Source organism: Pan troglodytes, chromosome 2 (genome assembly GCF_028858775.2).
Source record: "Pan troglodytes isolate AG18354 chromosome 2, NHGRI_mPanTro3-v2.0_pri, whole genome shotgun sequence".
Lineage (NCBI taxonomy): Eukaryota > Metazoa > Chordata > Mammalia > Primates > Hominidae > Pan > Pan troglodytes.
Window position 1 is genome coordinate 4396573 of NC_086015.1, and position 18204 is coordinate 4414776.

Genomic DNA, 18204 nt, shown 5'->3' on the forward strand with positions numbered 1-18204 from the left:
TTCTTTCAAGTGAATGGTATTAGAAAATTAGGCTAGTTTTCAGAGACCCAAAGACTAGGGAGTCCGGGAGATCTTGCTGAAAGTGAGTTACTTGCTCTATTAAAGGATGGACTCAAGAAAAAATCCTGTTTTAGGGGAACTGAGTTCCAGAGCAGCCTATAACTTGGCAAATTGTCATTTTGGCAGATGGAGTGAAAAGCCAGCAGTTAGGAGACTTGAGCTATGCATCCTCTTAGGTGGTGTGCTCAGAAAGCCAACAGCTAATATACTCTCACAGCTGTCTGCCCAGGCATCATTACCGTTTCCTACACAAGCGTGCCATGTGCTCTTAGCCTGGTAAAATATAAGATTATTATTCCAGGCTGCACAGCACGTTAGTATTTGAGCCTTGAAGGAAGAAGGAAAAAAGTAGATATATAGAGATTAAAGAGCCTTCATCTTTACCTCCAATTTTTTTGCATAAATAACTGAATTATTTTAACCACAAACTATCAATACAAATAATTTGAGAATATTGACACACACGATTTCAAGGAATTGCTCAATTATTACATAGTAACTAACGGGCAATTTGACAGGAAGCATATATTCTAAGACTATAGAGTTAGGAAGGACATAGGTTGAAAAGCACAAAATAATAGAACACACTGATAAAAAAGGAACAAATTTAGAGTAGACAAATATAAGTTGGGGTATATCATTTATTGCTCCAGTGACCTTAAGAAATTAATTTATTGGAGCTTCAGACTCCTTACTGTTAAATGATCACAATAATGCCCATCTTTAGAACGTACCAAATAACCTACAGATATCAATAACAAGAAGAACTATGGAGAGGAAAAGTGTTGCATCAATAAAATTAGCAAAGTTGTTTCTTCTACTCACTTATAGAGCCTGACTGGGGAAGAGAAAGAGACAGTCATCCTTCATTTAGAATCAACCCTTTATGCTTTCCACATAATTTTTAAATCAAATGAGTCACAGAAGGTATGACTTCTGTACTTGTCTGGTTTTCATGAGGAGGGATTTTTCTTAATGTAGCTGCCTTGACTCCCCAGTCCTTTTTTCCTCCTTACTAAGGTGGGGAAAGTTATCAGGCTGGTTTTGTTTTGTCTTTACTTTCCTGTTTGTTTTGACTGGGTGAGCTAATCTTTTGAAAGCGCTAAGCAAGGGAAGGTTTGGTTCATTCCTCCTTTCCTCTGCTCCCACAAGGGCGAGAACGTGATCCAGGGGGCAGTATCTGTGCTGCAGATTCCAGCTTGCCCTGGAATAGGCTGTTCATCGGTCTAATCAACATGTCCAGCTTTCACACAGGAGCCCCATTCTCCATGATCAGCATCATAGGATTAAAAGGGAACCTTCTCTCTGCTGACTGTTAGGTCCCACTTTACTGTGTTTTACACAAACAGGGAATAGGGCTGTTATCACTGGCTGCCTCAAACCACCCACAGGGGGATTTTCACACTTGGAAAATATCTTGGTAATATTATTTCAGTGAGCTCCAGCTATTTATCCTTCGCTCAGCCACAGCTAGTCAGCACTTACATGCAGTTAGCCCTTGTAATAGACGAGAGAGAAGATTTCCAAGGAGACAGACCACTGGAGGATCTTTCAGTGAAAGAGACTTGCTTCAACACCAGTGTTCACTATTGTTGGTGGTGGGTGTGTCTGTCCATTGGTAAGGATGATGTGATTCAGTGGAATATGAGCACATGTGTAAAAGCAATTTGATAAAGGATGTGTCCTAAGGTTTTCTTTGTATTTTACTTTCCGCTTTTAAAAAAATGTTTATTTATTTAATTATTTTTTGCAGGCCAACTCCACAGGTTGATTGGAACAAAATTGGTGGTGACTTACCAAAGGGGAGAGAAACAAAAGAAAATTATGGCAAGACTTTGAAGATAGAGAATGTCTCCTACCAGGACAAAGGAAATTATCGCTGCACAGCCAGCAATTTCTTGGGAACAGCCACTCACGATTTTCATGTTATAGTAGAAGGTACCTTTCCCATGTTGGTCTATTTCTCTGTTTTTCAAAAAACTAACTGTATACATGTAGTAGGCCTTGCTTCTAAATCATACATGTTAAAACAGGTCAACAGTTTCAACTTTTAATTGTAGTGTGGGCATTGAATTATATTACACTTCAATTAAGCAGGTTTGTCATTTATTCCCCAAAATGACATAGAAGGGACAAATGACAAGAAAAGATCTCATGTTAGGGATTAAACACAGACAGTTTACATGATTTATTCAAATAGTCATTAAAGCTAGTCTCCTAAATTATTTTTATTGTAACACACATATACATTTCATAATATTAAATCATAAAAGCAGCAGTAAGGATTATGATGAAAGAAAGTATTAAAATGAGCCTGTAAGAAAGCTTGGATTTTGCTTCCTAATCCTGCAATTAACTTGCTGTGCCCTTTGCCATTTATTTCACTCTCTGTACCTCAGGCTCTTCACCAGAGAAGTGAAAGAGGCAGGCAAATTGTTGTGTTAGCTCTTTCCTGCATATAACACTTTTGTAATCCATATCTTGGGTTCAGATGATAAATTCAATATGTTACTTACAGGCAAAAAAGAATAGACTGTATGCTATAATATTAATTCTCTCAAAAAGTGCAAAAACATTATATTCAAGTCATCTCTCTGTAAATTCAGAGATTTTGATCAATCAAGGTTTTATTGGTATTAGTTACATTTATAGGAATAAGTAGGCAAAGATGATACCGTTTAAATGTGGAATGTAGTTATTAGTGCTGTGACTGGCTGATGTGAAGTTTGTCTAGTCCTCTGAATGTGATTGACACAGACTATTTTCTGTGGATCCAATCACATTGAGGCTTTCTATCTACAATTTAGTTGACCGTATTGATCAAATTAATGGAATGATGACTGCATTTGTACTTATTTGGTGCAGTGTAAGCTTAGCTACTGAAAGGAATTATTCTTTTTAGACTACAATTTAGTGAGCTAGTGCTCTAGGGCACCCGTTAATATTCCAGTAAAGTTCACCTCTTAAAACTTTAGTTTGCACAAGGAACACCTAAGTAATGGCCTGTTGTTTAAATTAATGGGAAAAAAAAAAGGACTCAGACACAAATTCTCCTCCCAAGTAAATGTTAACATAGTTGATTTAGTCATACCCCTGTTTGGAATAACACTGTATTTCCAAGCCTTCTCCATAATGCATATTATTATTTAAGGTAGGAAGAATAGAAAACCAAAGTTGAGAATTTTATTTTCTTTGACTTGACAAAAGCAAAACTTACATAGATATGCATTAACGTCAACATCTGCCAAACAGTGATATATTCCTTTGACATTAAATTATTCACAAAGAAATTCAAGGAAGAAGAGTTTGAAAGATTTATGTGATGTATATTTTTAGTCATCATTTGATGTTTCTATATAATTTGGCTACATCATGCAACAGGGGTATTTTTCCGTAACCCCCTCCTCCCCTCCCTGGCACACACACACCCACGAACCAGACATATCTAATTGTTAGATTCTCCTCCAAGTTGCTGACTATTAGAAACCCTTCCAGATGGCTGGAACATAGCTACAGTAGCTGAATATTTTAACAATCTGGCCACGTTTTCTTGACTATAAAACCAAACCTTTCAAAAGAATTGCAAGGGTTGCAAAAAAAGAAATCAAAGATGTAAAATTAATTATGCAATTTAAAATGTTGACTATAGGACTCCAAAGGAATATAGATTTCCTGAACAAATTGTTCTCACTACTCATAAAACAGCTATTAGCACTATTGAGATGTAAATGATGTTTTTATGAAGAACTTTTAATCCTCTCTCTTTAGTAAGAAACTATTAAATGTACCTTCAGTTGTATGTTTCTGGAGTTTCTCTTTACCTATGCACATGAAAAACAAATTGAGCTTAAGCAGTCTTTAGTTTTTTTTCTAAAGTGTGGAGGTAATAACTAAAAACTTTGTTAATCATCTGGATGGATGAGCTCGTGTTTATTCAATTTTTTCTGCCTTCCTGCACCCTCTCCTTTTCCTTTTTTGTCTCTTTTTTAGAAGCCCAAATTAAATAATAAGGATTTGCCATGTGAGAAAATAGCAATGCTATTATATATTTTGAAAATCTACTCCATTCTGAAAACACCCATTGTGCTTAAGTAAAATCATGGATTGGATTGGATTCTTTCTGTATGTGCAATGTCTTTCCTATTACCAAACATAATCAAATCCTATGAGCTTGTAATTTAGGTTGCAACATCCTAAATATAAAATCAGACTGCACTTCAAATCCTATAATATGTAGGAGCAAAAGCAGCCAGGATGTCTTGACTAGGTACAACTGTATATTCTAAATATCTAAGATATGATTAATTACACATTCGATAAAAAGAGATATATTATAGTGACATCTAAAACAGTCTACATCCAGAAATCAAAATATAATCACAATCACATTTCAATAGATTATTTAAAAATAAGCTCCCACCAATAATTTTTATGTTGTCAACTTTTGAATTATTTAAAGCCTTTGTATTTTAGTAAGTGAAATAGGAAAGCATTTATTTATAATTATAGAGCCATAGTATAATCCAAAATATTTTTGCATTTTCAAAGGTTGTCATAAAATCAAATGCAACTCAGTCATTAATATACTTGAGAAATCCTTGTTTTCAAATAATAAATCTATTTCTAAAATGTTGCAATTAAATCCAATTTTTGTTGAACCTAACAATTTTTGATTTATTAAAATATAGATTTTAATAAGAACCTGTGAAGAAACAGTTTTACTAAAAATAACCAGTGTTGTATGTTCTATAGGTACCAAGTTTGTTTCATTTTGTTTTTTTCCTAGTGATAAACATCTCTATTTAGCTTGCTTAATATATAGTCCCAATGTTGAGACATTTGCATCTGTTTCCAGCAACACGAGAAATATTTATCATCTTATTTTTGTATTTACAATTATGAGAAAATGCATAAAGTTTCAACATAAGCAATTTTCATCTGTTACCATATGTCTTAGGATAACAGATAAAAGAATGGGTTTCTACGAGGATGGTATTTTTCCTCAGAATTTTTGGTTTTAAGGCTCAAGAAGCAGCTGTTTCTGAGCAGAACAAGCTTGACTCAAGTCTCTCTCAATATTACATGATTCAGGACCAGCTTACTTCTATAGGAGAAATGGATGAAAAGCATTAAAGTAAATGTTCAAGCAATTATAAAGAAAGCTTATAAAGAAGGGTTAAGGTAAAGTATAGTGAGGAAGCCTAGTGAATGCTCAGAACTTCTTGAGTCAGTTGATAAATATTGGGGGAGCTTGGATTTGGAAGCATAAATTGGGTTGGCCTTCTTTCCTGTCTTTGATACAAATTCATAAGATAACACTAAATTAGAAACAAAAATCACATGACTTCAGAGTCTTAATGCTGCTCATCCATAGTTGCTGTGTATTTATCTATGGAATGGTAAGAACAGGAACTGGAGCTTCCTTTGCTGGTGGGCCTGGGCAAGTTAGGCAGCTTCTCCAAAGCTCAGCCCTCTGTCTGTAAGATGAAAGGATTGGATGACGTGATAATTTGGGACCTCTTTCAGTAATACTAATATTACTAATAGTCCTAATAGTAAATATCCTAATGGCAATAGTAATTATTCATGAAGATTTACAGAAATATCATCATTGCTTGATTTTCTTTATTTCTGCATACGTTGAAAGCAATAGTTGTAATTTTCTACTATAAATATGATATGCCATAATGTTCATGTTCATGGAATATTTTTCTCTAACTTACAGATATTTAGTTTTATATTGGTTGTATTAAAATAACTAGAAAAAAAGTAAGGATATCATTAAAAATTGCAAAATAGACAAAAATAAACCTTCACCTCAGAAAATGATCGCAGTTTATAATTTGGACTAGTGTATTTTAAACCAAGTGACTAAACATTTACAGGTAGTACAGCTTATGAATACAGATATTTAACTTGGAATTTAACAATTAAGTCCACACCCTGTGGAGTAATTACAAAGGCACTTATCTCACTTGGACTTGAACTTGCCAAGGCTAGTTGTGTACTTTTGTTTCTTCTGGTGAACTTACAGTTCTTTCCTTTTTACATAATCCTCTTTTTCTTCCATTACTTAGAAAAATTTTAATGATATTTTTTCATTGTATACATACATATATCTTTGAAGACTTTCCTTTTTAGCTAAAAATGGAAATCTAAAATATATTTGGGGAAATAACCAAACTACACTTGATGGGAGTTGCTACCTGCAGGTTTTGTGCAATTTTCTCTGAAATCAAATTATCCAAACCATCAACACTTTAATCTAAACCTTTTATTTACCCCTGACATAGCAATATTCATGAAGTTATAAAACATAGAGTTATAAAAACATGGAAATCCAGTAAAATGTGTCATCTATTTCTGACATACTTTGTAGTATTGTAATACTGGAGCATTAGGGCATAGAAAGATACAGGTAATTTTAAGGTACTTTTTGCTGCATTGTTTTGACTGCAGAAAGCTAAACACTGCTTTTGGGCTTCTCTCTCTCCCCTCTTACAAAAAAATCTCTAGGAAATAATATTTTTCAAATTGATTATATGTATAAATGCTATAAGATCACTAATTAAGAAATATTCAAAATAAGCATTAAACATTTTAATTAGTTTTATTTTTAAAATTTTTGAAATATAATTCTTGTGTATCCACCTTTTTTAGATGCCATACTGCAGCTTGAAAATAACCTGTAGTCAGCTCTAAATAAACTCACCATCTGCTTATTCTTCCCTCATTTTTTCCTAGTGGGGTAGCTACTTGTACAGCTAAATAAAGTCGTTGTATATAACTATTTTCAGTATGTTGATGTATGATACATGCTGAGTCCAAATTAAACACAAACACACACGTGCACGCACGCACACACACACACACACCATACAACACAAAAGCAGCTCCCACCTTGCTTTGCAGAGCAAGTTTACCAAAAAGAGCTACTATGAAACCCTTTGTGGTGTCTGCCCTCTGCTGGTGCAAAGTAGAAATACAGGCCTTAACATTTTTGGACTTTTTGACATAGATAACATCTCTCATGAGCTCTTCACTTTACATCCAGAGCCTCCTCGCTGGACAAAGAAGCCTCAGAGTGCTGTGTATAGCACCGGAAGCAATGGCATCTTGTTATGTGAGGCTGAAGGAGAACCTCAACCCACAATCAAGTGGAGAGTCAATGGCTCCCCAGTTGACAGTAAGTTTAAAAACCAATTGCAATGCAATGCTGAAGGCCCTGGTTTGACGGGATTAATGATGGTCAGACACGTGTGTAAAATGAAGTTGGTATGTGGTTGGATTAGCAGGACAGATACAACCAGCAAATCAGAGATTGCTTATTTCTAAGCAATTTGGTTGTTAAGACTTGATATTCATGGAAGAGCCATAAATAATATTTATACTGCCTGTGCCCTCTTATAAATTATATATAAGAATAAAGATTTTTAATTTTTAAAAAGAAAATTGAATGAGAAAGAGGATGCATCCAAGGAAAAAAGCCAATTATTGTTCCTCTCCCTGAGAAGAAACAGAACAGGAGCCTAGCAGCTGAGGACACAGGTTCAAAGTCAGGACCTCCCTTAGGCTCAGGCAACAGCAACACCTGTCCTGGGCTCTGCCCTTTTAAGGGACTTGCTCTGGTCACCCTCTGGTCCTGCTTGTCTCCATGATTTGAAAGCATCCTCAGGGAAAAGGAGGCATCCCAAGTCTGAACATGTTCCCATTACTGCCTATTTGCTACCAACCTCAAGCACAAAGACCTGAAAATCCCCATGCCCGGTCCACCCTGAGCCCACTCCAAATGGGCTGGGCGGGGAAAGACAGGAATGGCCCAGCACTGAGGGCCAACTCTCCCCATTTCACCATGCTCAGCATAGAGCTCCAAGGAGTCCCCAAATCTTCCACTGGAACCTAGAGCTCAGATTATTTTGGATGTCCTTGTTCAGGAAGAAGGATAGAACATATTTTTACGTGTCAATTGCTTAATTAAGAGCAGGTACAATAGTGGCTTCCATTTGTCCTTTTGCTCTGGGGCCTGCACAAGTCAAGGGTGAGCCACTTGGTGGATAACAGACCTCGGGTCCCATCTAGGATGTGCACCTTGCCAGCTGTTTCCTCTTGAGGTGTTTTCTGAATCTCCCCAAGCTTACATTTTTTAAACTGCAAAATGGAGATAGTGGCGGTTGGTTGTGATTGAATGAAAAAAAATGTAGCCAGCTGCCTAGGGCAGTGATTCATCTGTAGAGCACTGTGATGGTTTATAAACTCTGGAGCCAGACTGCCTGGGTTTGCATACTGGCTCTACCACTTACTAGCTGCGTGACGGGGAGTATCACTGACCCTCTTCAAACCCATTTCTTCATCCGTAAATTGGGATAAAAATAACACTGACTCAGGGGGTTGTTTTGTGGATTAAAGGAAACATCATGCAGAGAATGCTTAGCACGGGGACTGCCACAAAAACAGCACCCCGTAAGGTATGGTTGGTTGGTATTGTTTTCCCATAATAGACACTCAGGAAACCTTAGTCCTCATTATTACTATCTTCAGATTTGGGATTTTTCTCTTCATCTCTTTACGGAACAGAATAAAAAATGAAAAATAATAATGAGGTTTTGGGTAGACGAAGGGAAATGAAAGCAACTTTTGTTTATAATGAATGTTCAGGTTACAAAAGTAAGGAACGCAGATTCTCCGGAACACAAAATCATAAAATATTATATTTGGATGGTATTTGGCTGTTTACAAAAGACATTCACAAATGACTTAGAATCCTCAAAAGAACTTTATAAAGGAGGTGCTATTATTCATATTTAACTGATTCGTTCATTCAATAATATTTATGGGGTACTTTCTATGTTCCCGGCACTGGACTTCATGCTTGAGATACAACAGTGAATAAAATGGATGGAATCCTTGCTCTCCTGCCATTAGACAAATAACACATGAGTGTGTACTATGGTGTGGTAAAGCAGAAAATAGCTGGGTAAGGGCAGTGCCTGAAAGAGGTTCAGGACCCAGAGCTGCAATCTTAAGATCATAATAGTAAGACCCCTGTGATAATTTACCTTTGAGTGGAGATGGGAAGGAAGTGAGGAAGTCAGCCACCTAAATAGCAGGGAAAGTGCTGTCTCAGTGGAGAGGTGTGTTGAGGAAAAGAGGTGAGTGTGACTGAAGCTGAGGGAGTGCAAGGGGCAGCCCTAGGCCACCAGATCCGCCGGCAGGGGAAGGGGCCAGAGCTCAGGTAAAGATGAACATCGAAGTAGGGCCTTGGGATTTTGAGAATACACTAGGCAGCTCTTGGAGAATTTTAAGCAGAAGAGTGACACAATCTACTTTACATTTTTGCAAGGTATTTTCCTGGCCTTTGAATGCAGAATGGACTGTGTGATTGATACTAGGTAGGAGGCCGTCTGAGAGGCTCTGCGCTCAGGGCTAGATTGGTGGCAGTCACGGTTGGCTTCTGGATTTATTTTGAAATTGAGCCAATAGGTTTGTTAATGGATGAGGAGGTCAAGGCTGAAAATAAACTTATGCGAGACCACACAGCTGAATAATGGTAGACTTCAAACCAAAGCCAGGTCGCTGGAATCCAAGCTCTGTGTTCTGTTCACAGCTTTTGGCCATGGCTCTCCTTGTTGCCCTGCAAACAGGTCATAAACTTTTATAGGTTGGGATATTTGATGACAGAGTGTTGGCTAAAGGATTTGAAATCTCTTTAAGCTTATTTTAGTTTTAGAGGTTATATATCCTTTCCCCATATTATTTCAAAATTAAATCAAAATGATTGCTATTATTGATTATCGGCCTAACCCTTTTCACGTGCTTGCATATGATATTTCTGAACCTCGTAGCAGCTTGAAAAATAGATTCTATTATTCTCCATTGGCAACTGCGGCTCAGAGAGGTTACATTACTTACTGGAGAATGCAACCCAGGTACATTTAAAACCAGGAACTAAACCCCGGAAGGATTAACTCCAGAGCTGAATTTTCGTCCACTTTATTGCATGATTTCTCACAGGGTTGACCAAAGACAAAACTGAGAATTTCTGAAGTATGTCAGGACTAGTGTGTTTTATAAAGTCTTGGCTTTCTTGAATCCTGGGAGCTTCTGTTAGCCTTTGTCAATACACAACAATTTCCATACCCACGCCAACAGGCAGATTTAAGCAATGTTTAATTACTTAAATAAAGTATCATTTAAATAGTCTAATTTCTTACTTTTGTAATGCAGTGTTAATTCAGAGCCATGCATGGATCACACGGGACAAGGAGAACTAAATGGGAGGATGGCGTTAACTCTGAAAGACTTAGGACCCTGAGTGGGGTGTGGAAGTGAAGAGTGGGATTAGAGACTCAGTGCTTTGCAGCATTCCTAAAGAGTTTAGCCTTTAAAAACTTGGAAGAGCTACTCATCTTGCTAATTTGCAAGAAATAAGTGATAAATTGTTCAACAGGATTGTATTAGTTTCCTAACATTGCTGTAACAAATTAAATTACCATAAACTTAGTGTCTTAAAATAGTGCATGTACACTATTTTACATTTCTGTAAAAGTCTGACACGAGTCTTGGCTAAAATCAAAATGTCAGCAGTGCCATGTCCTGGAAGTGCTTGGAGAGCATTCCTTCGTTTGCCTTTTCCAGCTTTTCCAGGCTGCCCACATTCCTGGCCCCCTTCTGCCATTTTGAAAGCTACGCTGCATCTCTCTGACCATCCTTCCATGGTCACATTTCCCTCTGACCATAGCCAAGAAGGGCCTTCTGATTTTCAGGAGCTTCGTGATTACATTGAGCCCACTTGGGTCATCCGGATGTAGGAAATAATTTTCCTACCTCAATGTCCTTAATCTTAATCACATCTGCAAGTCCCTTTTTTCCATGTAAAGTAACAAAGTCATACATTCTGGGACTTGGAACGTGTACATCTTTCAGGGGCTATTGTTTTGCCTACTTACAGGGGCCTCTCAGGAATAAAGGTTACCCAACCTAACATTTTAAGTCATTCCAACAAGTATTTACTGACTGGATTTTCTCTGGTAGCTGCTCTTTGGGCAGTGGGGACACACTGCACAACCCCACGGTGAGGTCCTGCCCTTAGAGAGCTCACAGTCAAGTGAAAAAAATATTCATTTGTGACTCCCAGGCAGAAAAAGATGTGTAAGTCTTTTATTTTAATATGTAGTATTCATGTTTTCTAGAACCTAAAACTTAGTATAGTCATTATCTCGTATAATGGAGACACAATCAGAAAAGTAGAATTCGATTGATTATTAATCTTGTAATGTCCTTTAAACTAAAAATTTTTGCATTTGTGCCCTTCCCTTGACATTTCCAGCTAACATGTTTTCCTTCCCACTGGATTTATATATATAAAATATATGTTATATATATATATTATATACGGATATTATATATAATATAATAATATATATTTATATCTATATATACACTATAGATATAGATAAAGATATACACATACATAGTATCATAGCAAGGGCAGGGCTTTTAGAGTCAGAAAAGTGGCCCAATGTTGTGGGATGTGTCATCCAACTTCTCTGTAATCCAGTCCCCTCACCTTTAAAATGGCCATGTAAATGCTGATCCATCAAGTTCTGAGCAGTGTCAGTGAGATCATGCATGTGCCACATCCAATAGACTTTTTGGTCCTTAAATGCATCAGAAATGTTAGGTATTCTTTTTTTTCTTCCTTTTCTTTTTCTTCACTTTTTTTTTAAAGTCTCTCTCCATCACCCAGTCTGGAGTGCAGTGGCGAGATCTTGGCTCACTGTAACCTCCACCTCGTGGGTTCAAGTGATTCTCCTGCCTAGCCTCCCGACTAGCTGGGGTTACAGGAGCGCACCACCACACCTGGCTGATTTTTGTATTTTTAGTGGAGACAGGGTTTTGCCATGTTGGCTAGGCTGGTCTTGAACTCCTGACTTCAAGTGATCCATCTGCCTCAGCCTCCCAAAGTGCTGGGATTACAGGTATGAGCCACCATGCCCAGCCTCATGTTAGGTATTCTCATTTCCAAAAGATATTCCCAGAATTATACTTGGATCAGGAGTGGGGAAGGTTTTATTGGCCCAAAGTAGAAAATCTGGCCCTTTTTCTCAAGAAGAGTTTAGTCTTCCTGGGAAAATGAAATATACAAGCAATGTACATGAAGTGGTTAAATAGTGAAGCAAGGCAAATGAAATCAATGGTGCAGATCAGAAAACTGTAGAGAGGCAGAGAACTGAAACGGGAACAAAAGTGTCAAGGGGGAAAATAGCAGCCAGTACTGGTAGCTAGGGAGATCATGATGTGTTGACCATGTGACTTGTGCCAGGCAGCATCAGTGTCTAAATTCAGAAGAGTAACAGAGTGTCACTTCATCATAGGTCTTGAATGCCTAAAGGATAATCCGGAATAGTGCCATGAGTATAGGTATGGAAATTCTGGGAGGTCCAGATGAGCAGATATTTTGTTGCTAAATATTAACTTGAAAGATAATTGAAAATTCACATGGATCTGGAAAGAAAAGTCCATAGTTGATGTTCAGAAAACCTAAAGAATTGGCTTCAATGAACTATTAGTCACCCTAAACTGGTTTGAAAATATAAATACTGTGTGACACATTTAATAAATGGTGTATAAATATTTTATGTCCTGTTCCTTATCAAACTGACATTCTTTAATCTCTTTCAGATCATCCATTTGCTGGTGATGTTGTCTTCCCCAGGGAAATCAGTTTTACCAACCTTCAACCAAATCATACTGCTGTGTACCAGTGTGAAGCCTCAAATGTCCATGGAACTATCCTTGCCAATGCCAATATTGATGTTGTGGGTGAGTGTGCCTGGGAGCTGACTTAACATGCTATTTTCCTAAGGAAAATGGTCAAGGTCATGTTCAGAAGTGTATTAACTCTTGACACATAATATATGGAGGGAAAAATCAAACTACTTTTCACCATACATTTGAGTTTTAGACTTCACACTGAAATTGTACTTTCTTTTTTTTTTTATTATACTTTAAGTTTTAGGGTACATGTGCACAATGTGCAGGTTAGTTACATATGTATACATGTGCCATGCTGGTGTGCTGCACCCACTAACTCGTCATCTAGCATTAGGTATATCTCCCGATGCTATCCCGCCCCCCCTCCCCCCACCCCACAACAGTCCCCAGAGTGTGATGTTCCCCTTCCTGTGTCCATGTGATCTCATTGTTCAATTCCCACCTATGAGTGAGAATATGCGGTGTTTGGTTTTTTGTTCTTGCGATAGTTTACTGAGAATGATGATTTCCAATTTCATCCATGTCCCTACAAAGGACATGAACTCATTATTTTTTATGGCTGCATAGTATTCCATGGTGCATATGTGCCACATTTTCTTAATCCAGTCTATCATAGATGGACATTTGGGTTGGTTCCAAGTCTTTGCTATTGTGAATAATGCCGCAATAAACATACGTGTGCAGGTGTCTTTACAGCAGCATGATTTATCTTTGACAAACCTGAGAAAAACAAGCAATGGGGAAAGGAATCCCTATTTAATAAATGGTGCTGGGAAAACTGGCTAGCCATATGTAGAAAGCTGAAACTGGATCCCTTCCTTACACCTTATACAAAAATCAATTCAAGATGGATTAAAGACTTAAACGTTAGACCTAAAACCATAAAAACCCTAGAAGAAAACCTAAGCATTACCATTCAGGACATAGGCATGGGCAAGGACTTCATGTCTAAAACACCAAAAGCAATGGCAACAAAAGACAAAATTGACAAATGGGATCTAATTAAACTAAAGAGCTTCTGCACAGCAAAAGAAACCACCATCAGAGTGAACAGGCAGCCTACAAAATGGGAGAAAATTTTCGCAACCTACTCATCTGACAAAGGGCTAATATCCAGAATCTACAATGAACTCAAACAAATTTACAAGAAATTGTACTTTCAAAAATGTATTGAATTGGGATGCTTCTATAATTCAAAACAGACACCATAATATTCTGCTGTTTTCTATTTGTATTAGTATGACTAGGACATAGAAAAATTTAGTTTGCATATCTTTCTTCCACGAAAGTTTAAAACTGCGTTTATGTTATTTTCAAATAGATGTCCGTCCATTGATACAAACCAAAGATGGAGAAAATTACGCTACAGTGGTTGGGTACAGTGCTTTCTTACATTGCGAGTTCTTTGCTTCACCTGAGGCAGTCGTGTCCTGGTAAGCCGGTGGCTCATGGTTTTCTTAAGAGAATGTCAATTGTAGATTTGACCTTGTTTCTTCATCCGTCATTTGACAGGCTGTATTGTGTCTATATTGTTACATGTACCCAGTACCTCTGAGACATAAGGTAACAAACTTACCGGTCCAGGAAATTAGCTCTTCTGAAAACATTGGCTAGATTTCTAGGATTTTCTCACATAGAGACATACAGAGAGCCACTTGTGTTCATAAAGAAAAGCGGATAATTGAAGAGATTACAGAGACAATTTTAAAGGTAGTTTTGGTTTTTCATTATGGGGTACCACAAGGTCATGTTTTACTCTATTTTTGTTGTTTTGGGATTATCTAAATGATTATCTAAGCTCGAATTTAATTCCAAATGCATGTGCTTAAGACTTTTCCAGCATTCATTTTGATTTTAATTTCAATGAATTAATTGGTATCGTAAGTCCAAAGACATTATCAGTATGGATCTACCTTATTAGTTGCTTTACTGAAAAAGCTTGGTTAAATAGTTCTTGAATAATTTTGTCATTGGTCTGTAGGGCAGTGTGAGATGAGTGACCCCAGGTCATAGATTTATAGGGTCAGATATTGCCTTTATTTTGTTCATCATGGGTTTTTTGCATTATTTTGATTTTTGAAAATACTCGATTGAAATATTATTTACCTTGCTTACTGAGATGTTTGGCACCCTGTTAAATTTTGCATCTGAGGCAAGCCTCCCACTTGCCTCAGCCTAGTCCCTGTCCTGTATGATCCTACATGGACCGCATCCACAGCTTATCCTTAAAAAAAAAAAAAAGAAACTCAAGCAGTCACTTATTGTCAAATGTACAGGGTAAATCAAGCTGTAGCAGCAAAGGCTTGGAAATGGCTGAATGTTGGAGGAAATGGCTCTGGGGTTGATAGGGTAAATGTAATCCATGTCCACAAGACAGGCAAGACTCCCTGGCTTATAATATTTCTGAATGACCAGTGTTCTCCCAGGACAGCAGGAGGTTCGAAAGGTTCATTATCTCTTTCAATTACTAGCTTTCCCATTTAGTACCCTGGAGCAATCATTAACTAAAGAGTTCACCATCAATAAGCCAGAAAATATTTATTAAGCTCTGAGGACACATGCAAACCGGTGCTGGTGGCTATGACAAATAACAACAGAAGCACTGAGCACGGACTTGAATTTTCTATAGCCACAGTCTATTTGGGTAGATAAGATATACAATCTTGGTCCATTTTGAGAAAAATCTGAAGCCCAGTGGAACATTTCATAAGGTTTTCTGAGCTATTGAAAGGGGATTAGCCTGAATGACGTCACTGGCTAGTATTAAAAAGCGTATACAATTTTGCCCTACCTCAGATGGATGTACGCTTTCTTTGTCCGTAGGCAGAAGGTGGAAGAAGTGAAACCCCTGGAGGGCAGGCGGTATCATATCTATGAAAATGGCACATTGCAGATCAACAGAACCACCGAAGAAGATGCTGGGTCTTACTCATGTTGGGTAGAAAATGCTATAGGAAAAACTGCAGTCACAGCCAATTTGGATATTAGAAGTATTTTTATTTCACTGTTACTTTGCATGAATTGTCACATGGGTTCAGTCTGTCTTCATTTGCCCAAATGGAATAATACAATTTAAGTTGGAGTACCAGATAAAGTTCTTTGAACCGTTTTTCAAAATTCCTAGATTGGGTTTCATCTAAAAGATTATTGCAAGAATGACAGGGTATGCCCATGATATGTACACAGCTTCATCCTATTTTAAGAGGCAGCCAGCTGTCCGTAGTGACAGATGGCTGTCAATATTTAAAAATTACCTATTAACCATAATACACCATATTTCTGTAACTATATTTTATTTCCAAAGCTAACTCAAGGTAATGGTACCAGTAATCAAGTTTTTGAGCTAAAGATTTCACAAACTCATAACTTTATAATGACTGAGGCACGACAGAATGAGGAGGGTTTTTGATCCTCTTTCTGAGTCATAAACAGCTTTGTATTATTCCTTCTCACTTCAGGGCACAGCCCTGGGAGCTGTTAATAGTTTCTTGGGCTTCACTGATACTTTGATTTTAATATTGCTCAGAGAATCTTCAAGAAAACGCAAAATGGAAAGGATCTTCGGTATTAATAAGGAGCATTTTTGTTTCTTCTGTCATGTCCATATCCCAGCCTGCTTCTCACTTCCACCTAGATAAGGGAGAGCATATTTGTTTGATCATCTGTTTTTACTGATGCCACTTTTCCTCATACATATCTGCTGTTGTATCCACTGATGTCTTGACATTTCTTTCTCTCTTCCCATATATATCCTTCCTTCCTTCTTTTTTCATCCTGTTTTCCTTTTCTTTTGCCTTACATCCTTTTCTTATTTTATAGTATTTGTCTCTTTCTGTGCCCTGAGTAAATCAGTGTGCCAGCCCCACAGACTATATTTTTAAAGCACTCAAATACTCTGCCACAATATCTACTTATCTCTGATGTCTTCTAAATTTTCAAGTGTCATGTACACTTTTCAAAATGCCCTCATGAAGTCACTGAAGATGGTGATGATTGTTTTTATACTTCAAAAAGTAAACCTATATCAAGGTTAAGCAACTCAGCTAGGTGTAAGGAGCGTGAAGCCTCGAATCCAAATGGAACTTTGCACTCCTATTGCCCAACACAGTGCTTGGCCCAAAATGGACCTCAAAACTGCTAGTGGCCAGAGAGATGGACAAGTTTAGAAAGTTTCAATATGCTGTAGTGTCTATTTTATATGTTAAAAATATATATGAATCATATCAATGGAGGATTAAGGACACTTTTTTTTTACATATACAAAAGGCATGTTGAGAATGGAGTTAAGTGAGAGCCTATATAGTATAGTGATTGAGAGCATGAGCTTTAGTCTCAGGCAGATTTGGGTTCAAATCCTGGTTCAGCCCATTACCGGTTAGGAAACCTTGTCTTATGGCTCAATTTCATTTTAGCCTTAAACTATTTTCTCTGTAAGGTGGGAGTATTAATATTCATAAAGTTGTTATAATTATAAAATGCCACAATGAATATGCATTACTTAGCAGAGCCCTGATAGAGAAGTGTTTATTAAATTGTGTCTATTATTATTAAATGAATTTCTGGCTTTAAATTTAGAATTAGAAGTAGGATGTCAAATAATTCACTTAAAATTAATTCAATTTAATAGTCTCTTCAAGTTTTGTGCCTGGAATAACAATTAATTTTATTAATACTTTCCATTTTTAGCCAGTTCCTTGAGAAAAATGTACATAGCCAATATCAGAGTATAATTATAGAATTGGAGGTCAGCTTGTGCAGTTGGTCTCTGGGAGGTCCCCAAAATGCCAAATGCCACATTAAGAGTGTACTTACTTTTAATACAGCATTAAAGAGTAAGGATTGCATGTTTTGAAACAATCATAATGAACCAAACATTTTTTAAGGCAGCCATGAACCAATCTTTGAGTTTCATAATGTTGATAACTACAAATTTATTTTTGTTTCAAACTATCACTCCCTGTAATTCATTCAAAAGGAGATTTAACACTATGTATTGAATGCCTACGGTGTACAGGCTCCCTTCTAGGCTCTGGAGATACCGCAGTGTTACGAAACAGTCACAGGCCCTACTTCCCTGAGGCTTACTTTCCAGTTCCCCACCTTCATGTTAATAGTTCATCCATTCATGGGCTTAAACATTTACCCTCAGGTTTCTGAATTAATAATAAACACCCTAATAGAAAATCAAATATCTTTCCCTTTTCCTTTACAGTGCTTTGATTATATATCCAGAAGCACTTGAAGGAGAAATTATGTTATTTTCAACTTCTAGAGACATTTGTTTGCTTATACTTTGTTTACTCCCTTCCCCAAGAAATAATGAGGGAAATTCCTAAATTATTAGTTGATATTTCTACTTAAATTTTGTCA

General features: G+C 37.1%; 1 protein-coding gene across 8 annotated transcripts in view; it reads left to right on the forward strand.

Moving 5' to 3' along the window:
* The window catches only part of CHL1 (cell adhesion molecule L1 like), a 206131-nt gene that overhangs the window by 150452 nt on the left and 37475 nt on the right, over positions 1 to 18204 (forward strand). For all 8 annotated transcript variants that reach the window (XM_009444749.5, XM_001136954.5, XM_001136570.5 and 5 more), the window contains 5 exons: positions 1814 to 1998; positions 7115 to 7246; positions 12742 to 12882; positions 14156 to 14267; positions 15658 to 15824. In XM_009444749.5, the coding sequence (XP_009443024.1) occupies positions 1814 to 1998; positions 7115 to 7246; positions 12742 to 12882; positions 14156 to 14267; positions 15658 to 15824 (737 nt within the window). The remainder of the gene's footprint in view (positions 1 to 1813; positions 1999 to 7114; positions 7247 to 12741; positions 12883 to 14155; positions 14268 to 15657; positions 15825 to 18204) is intronic.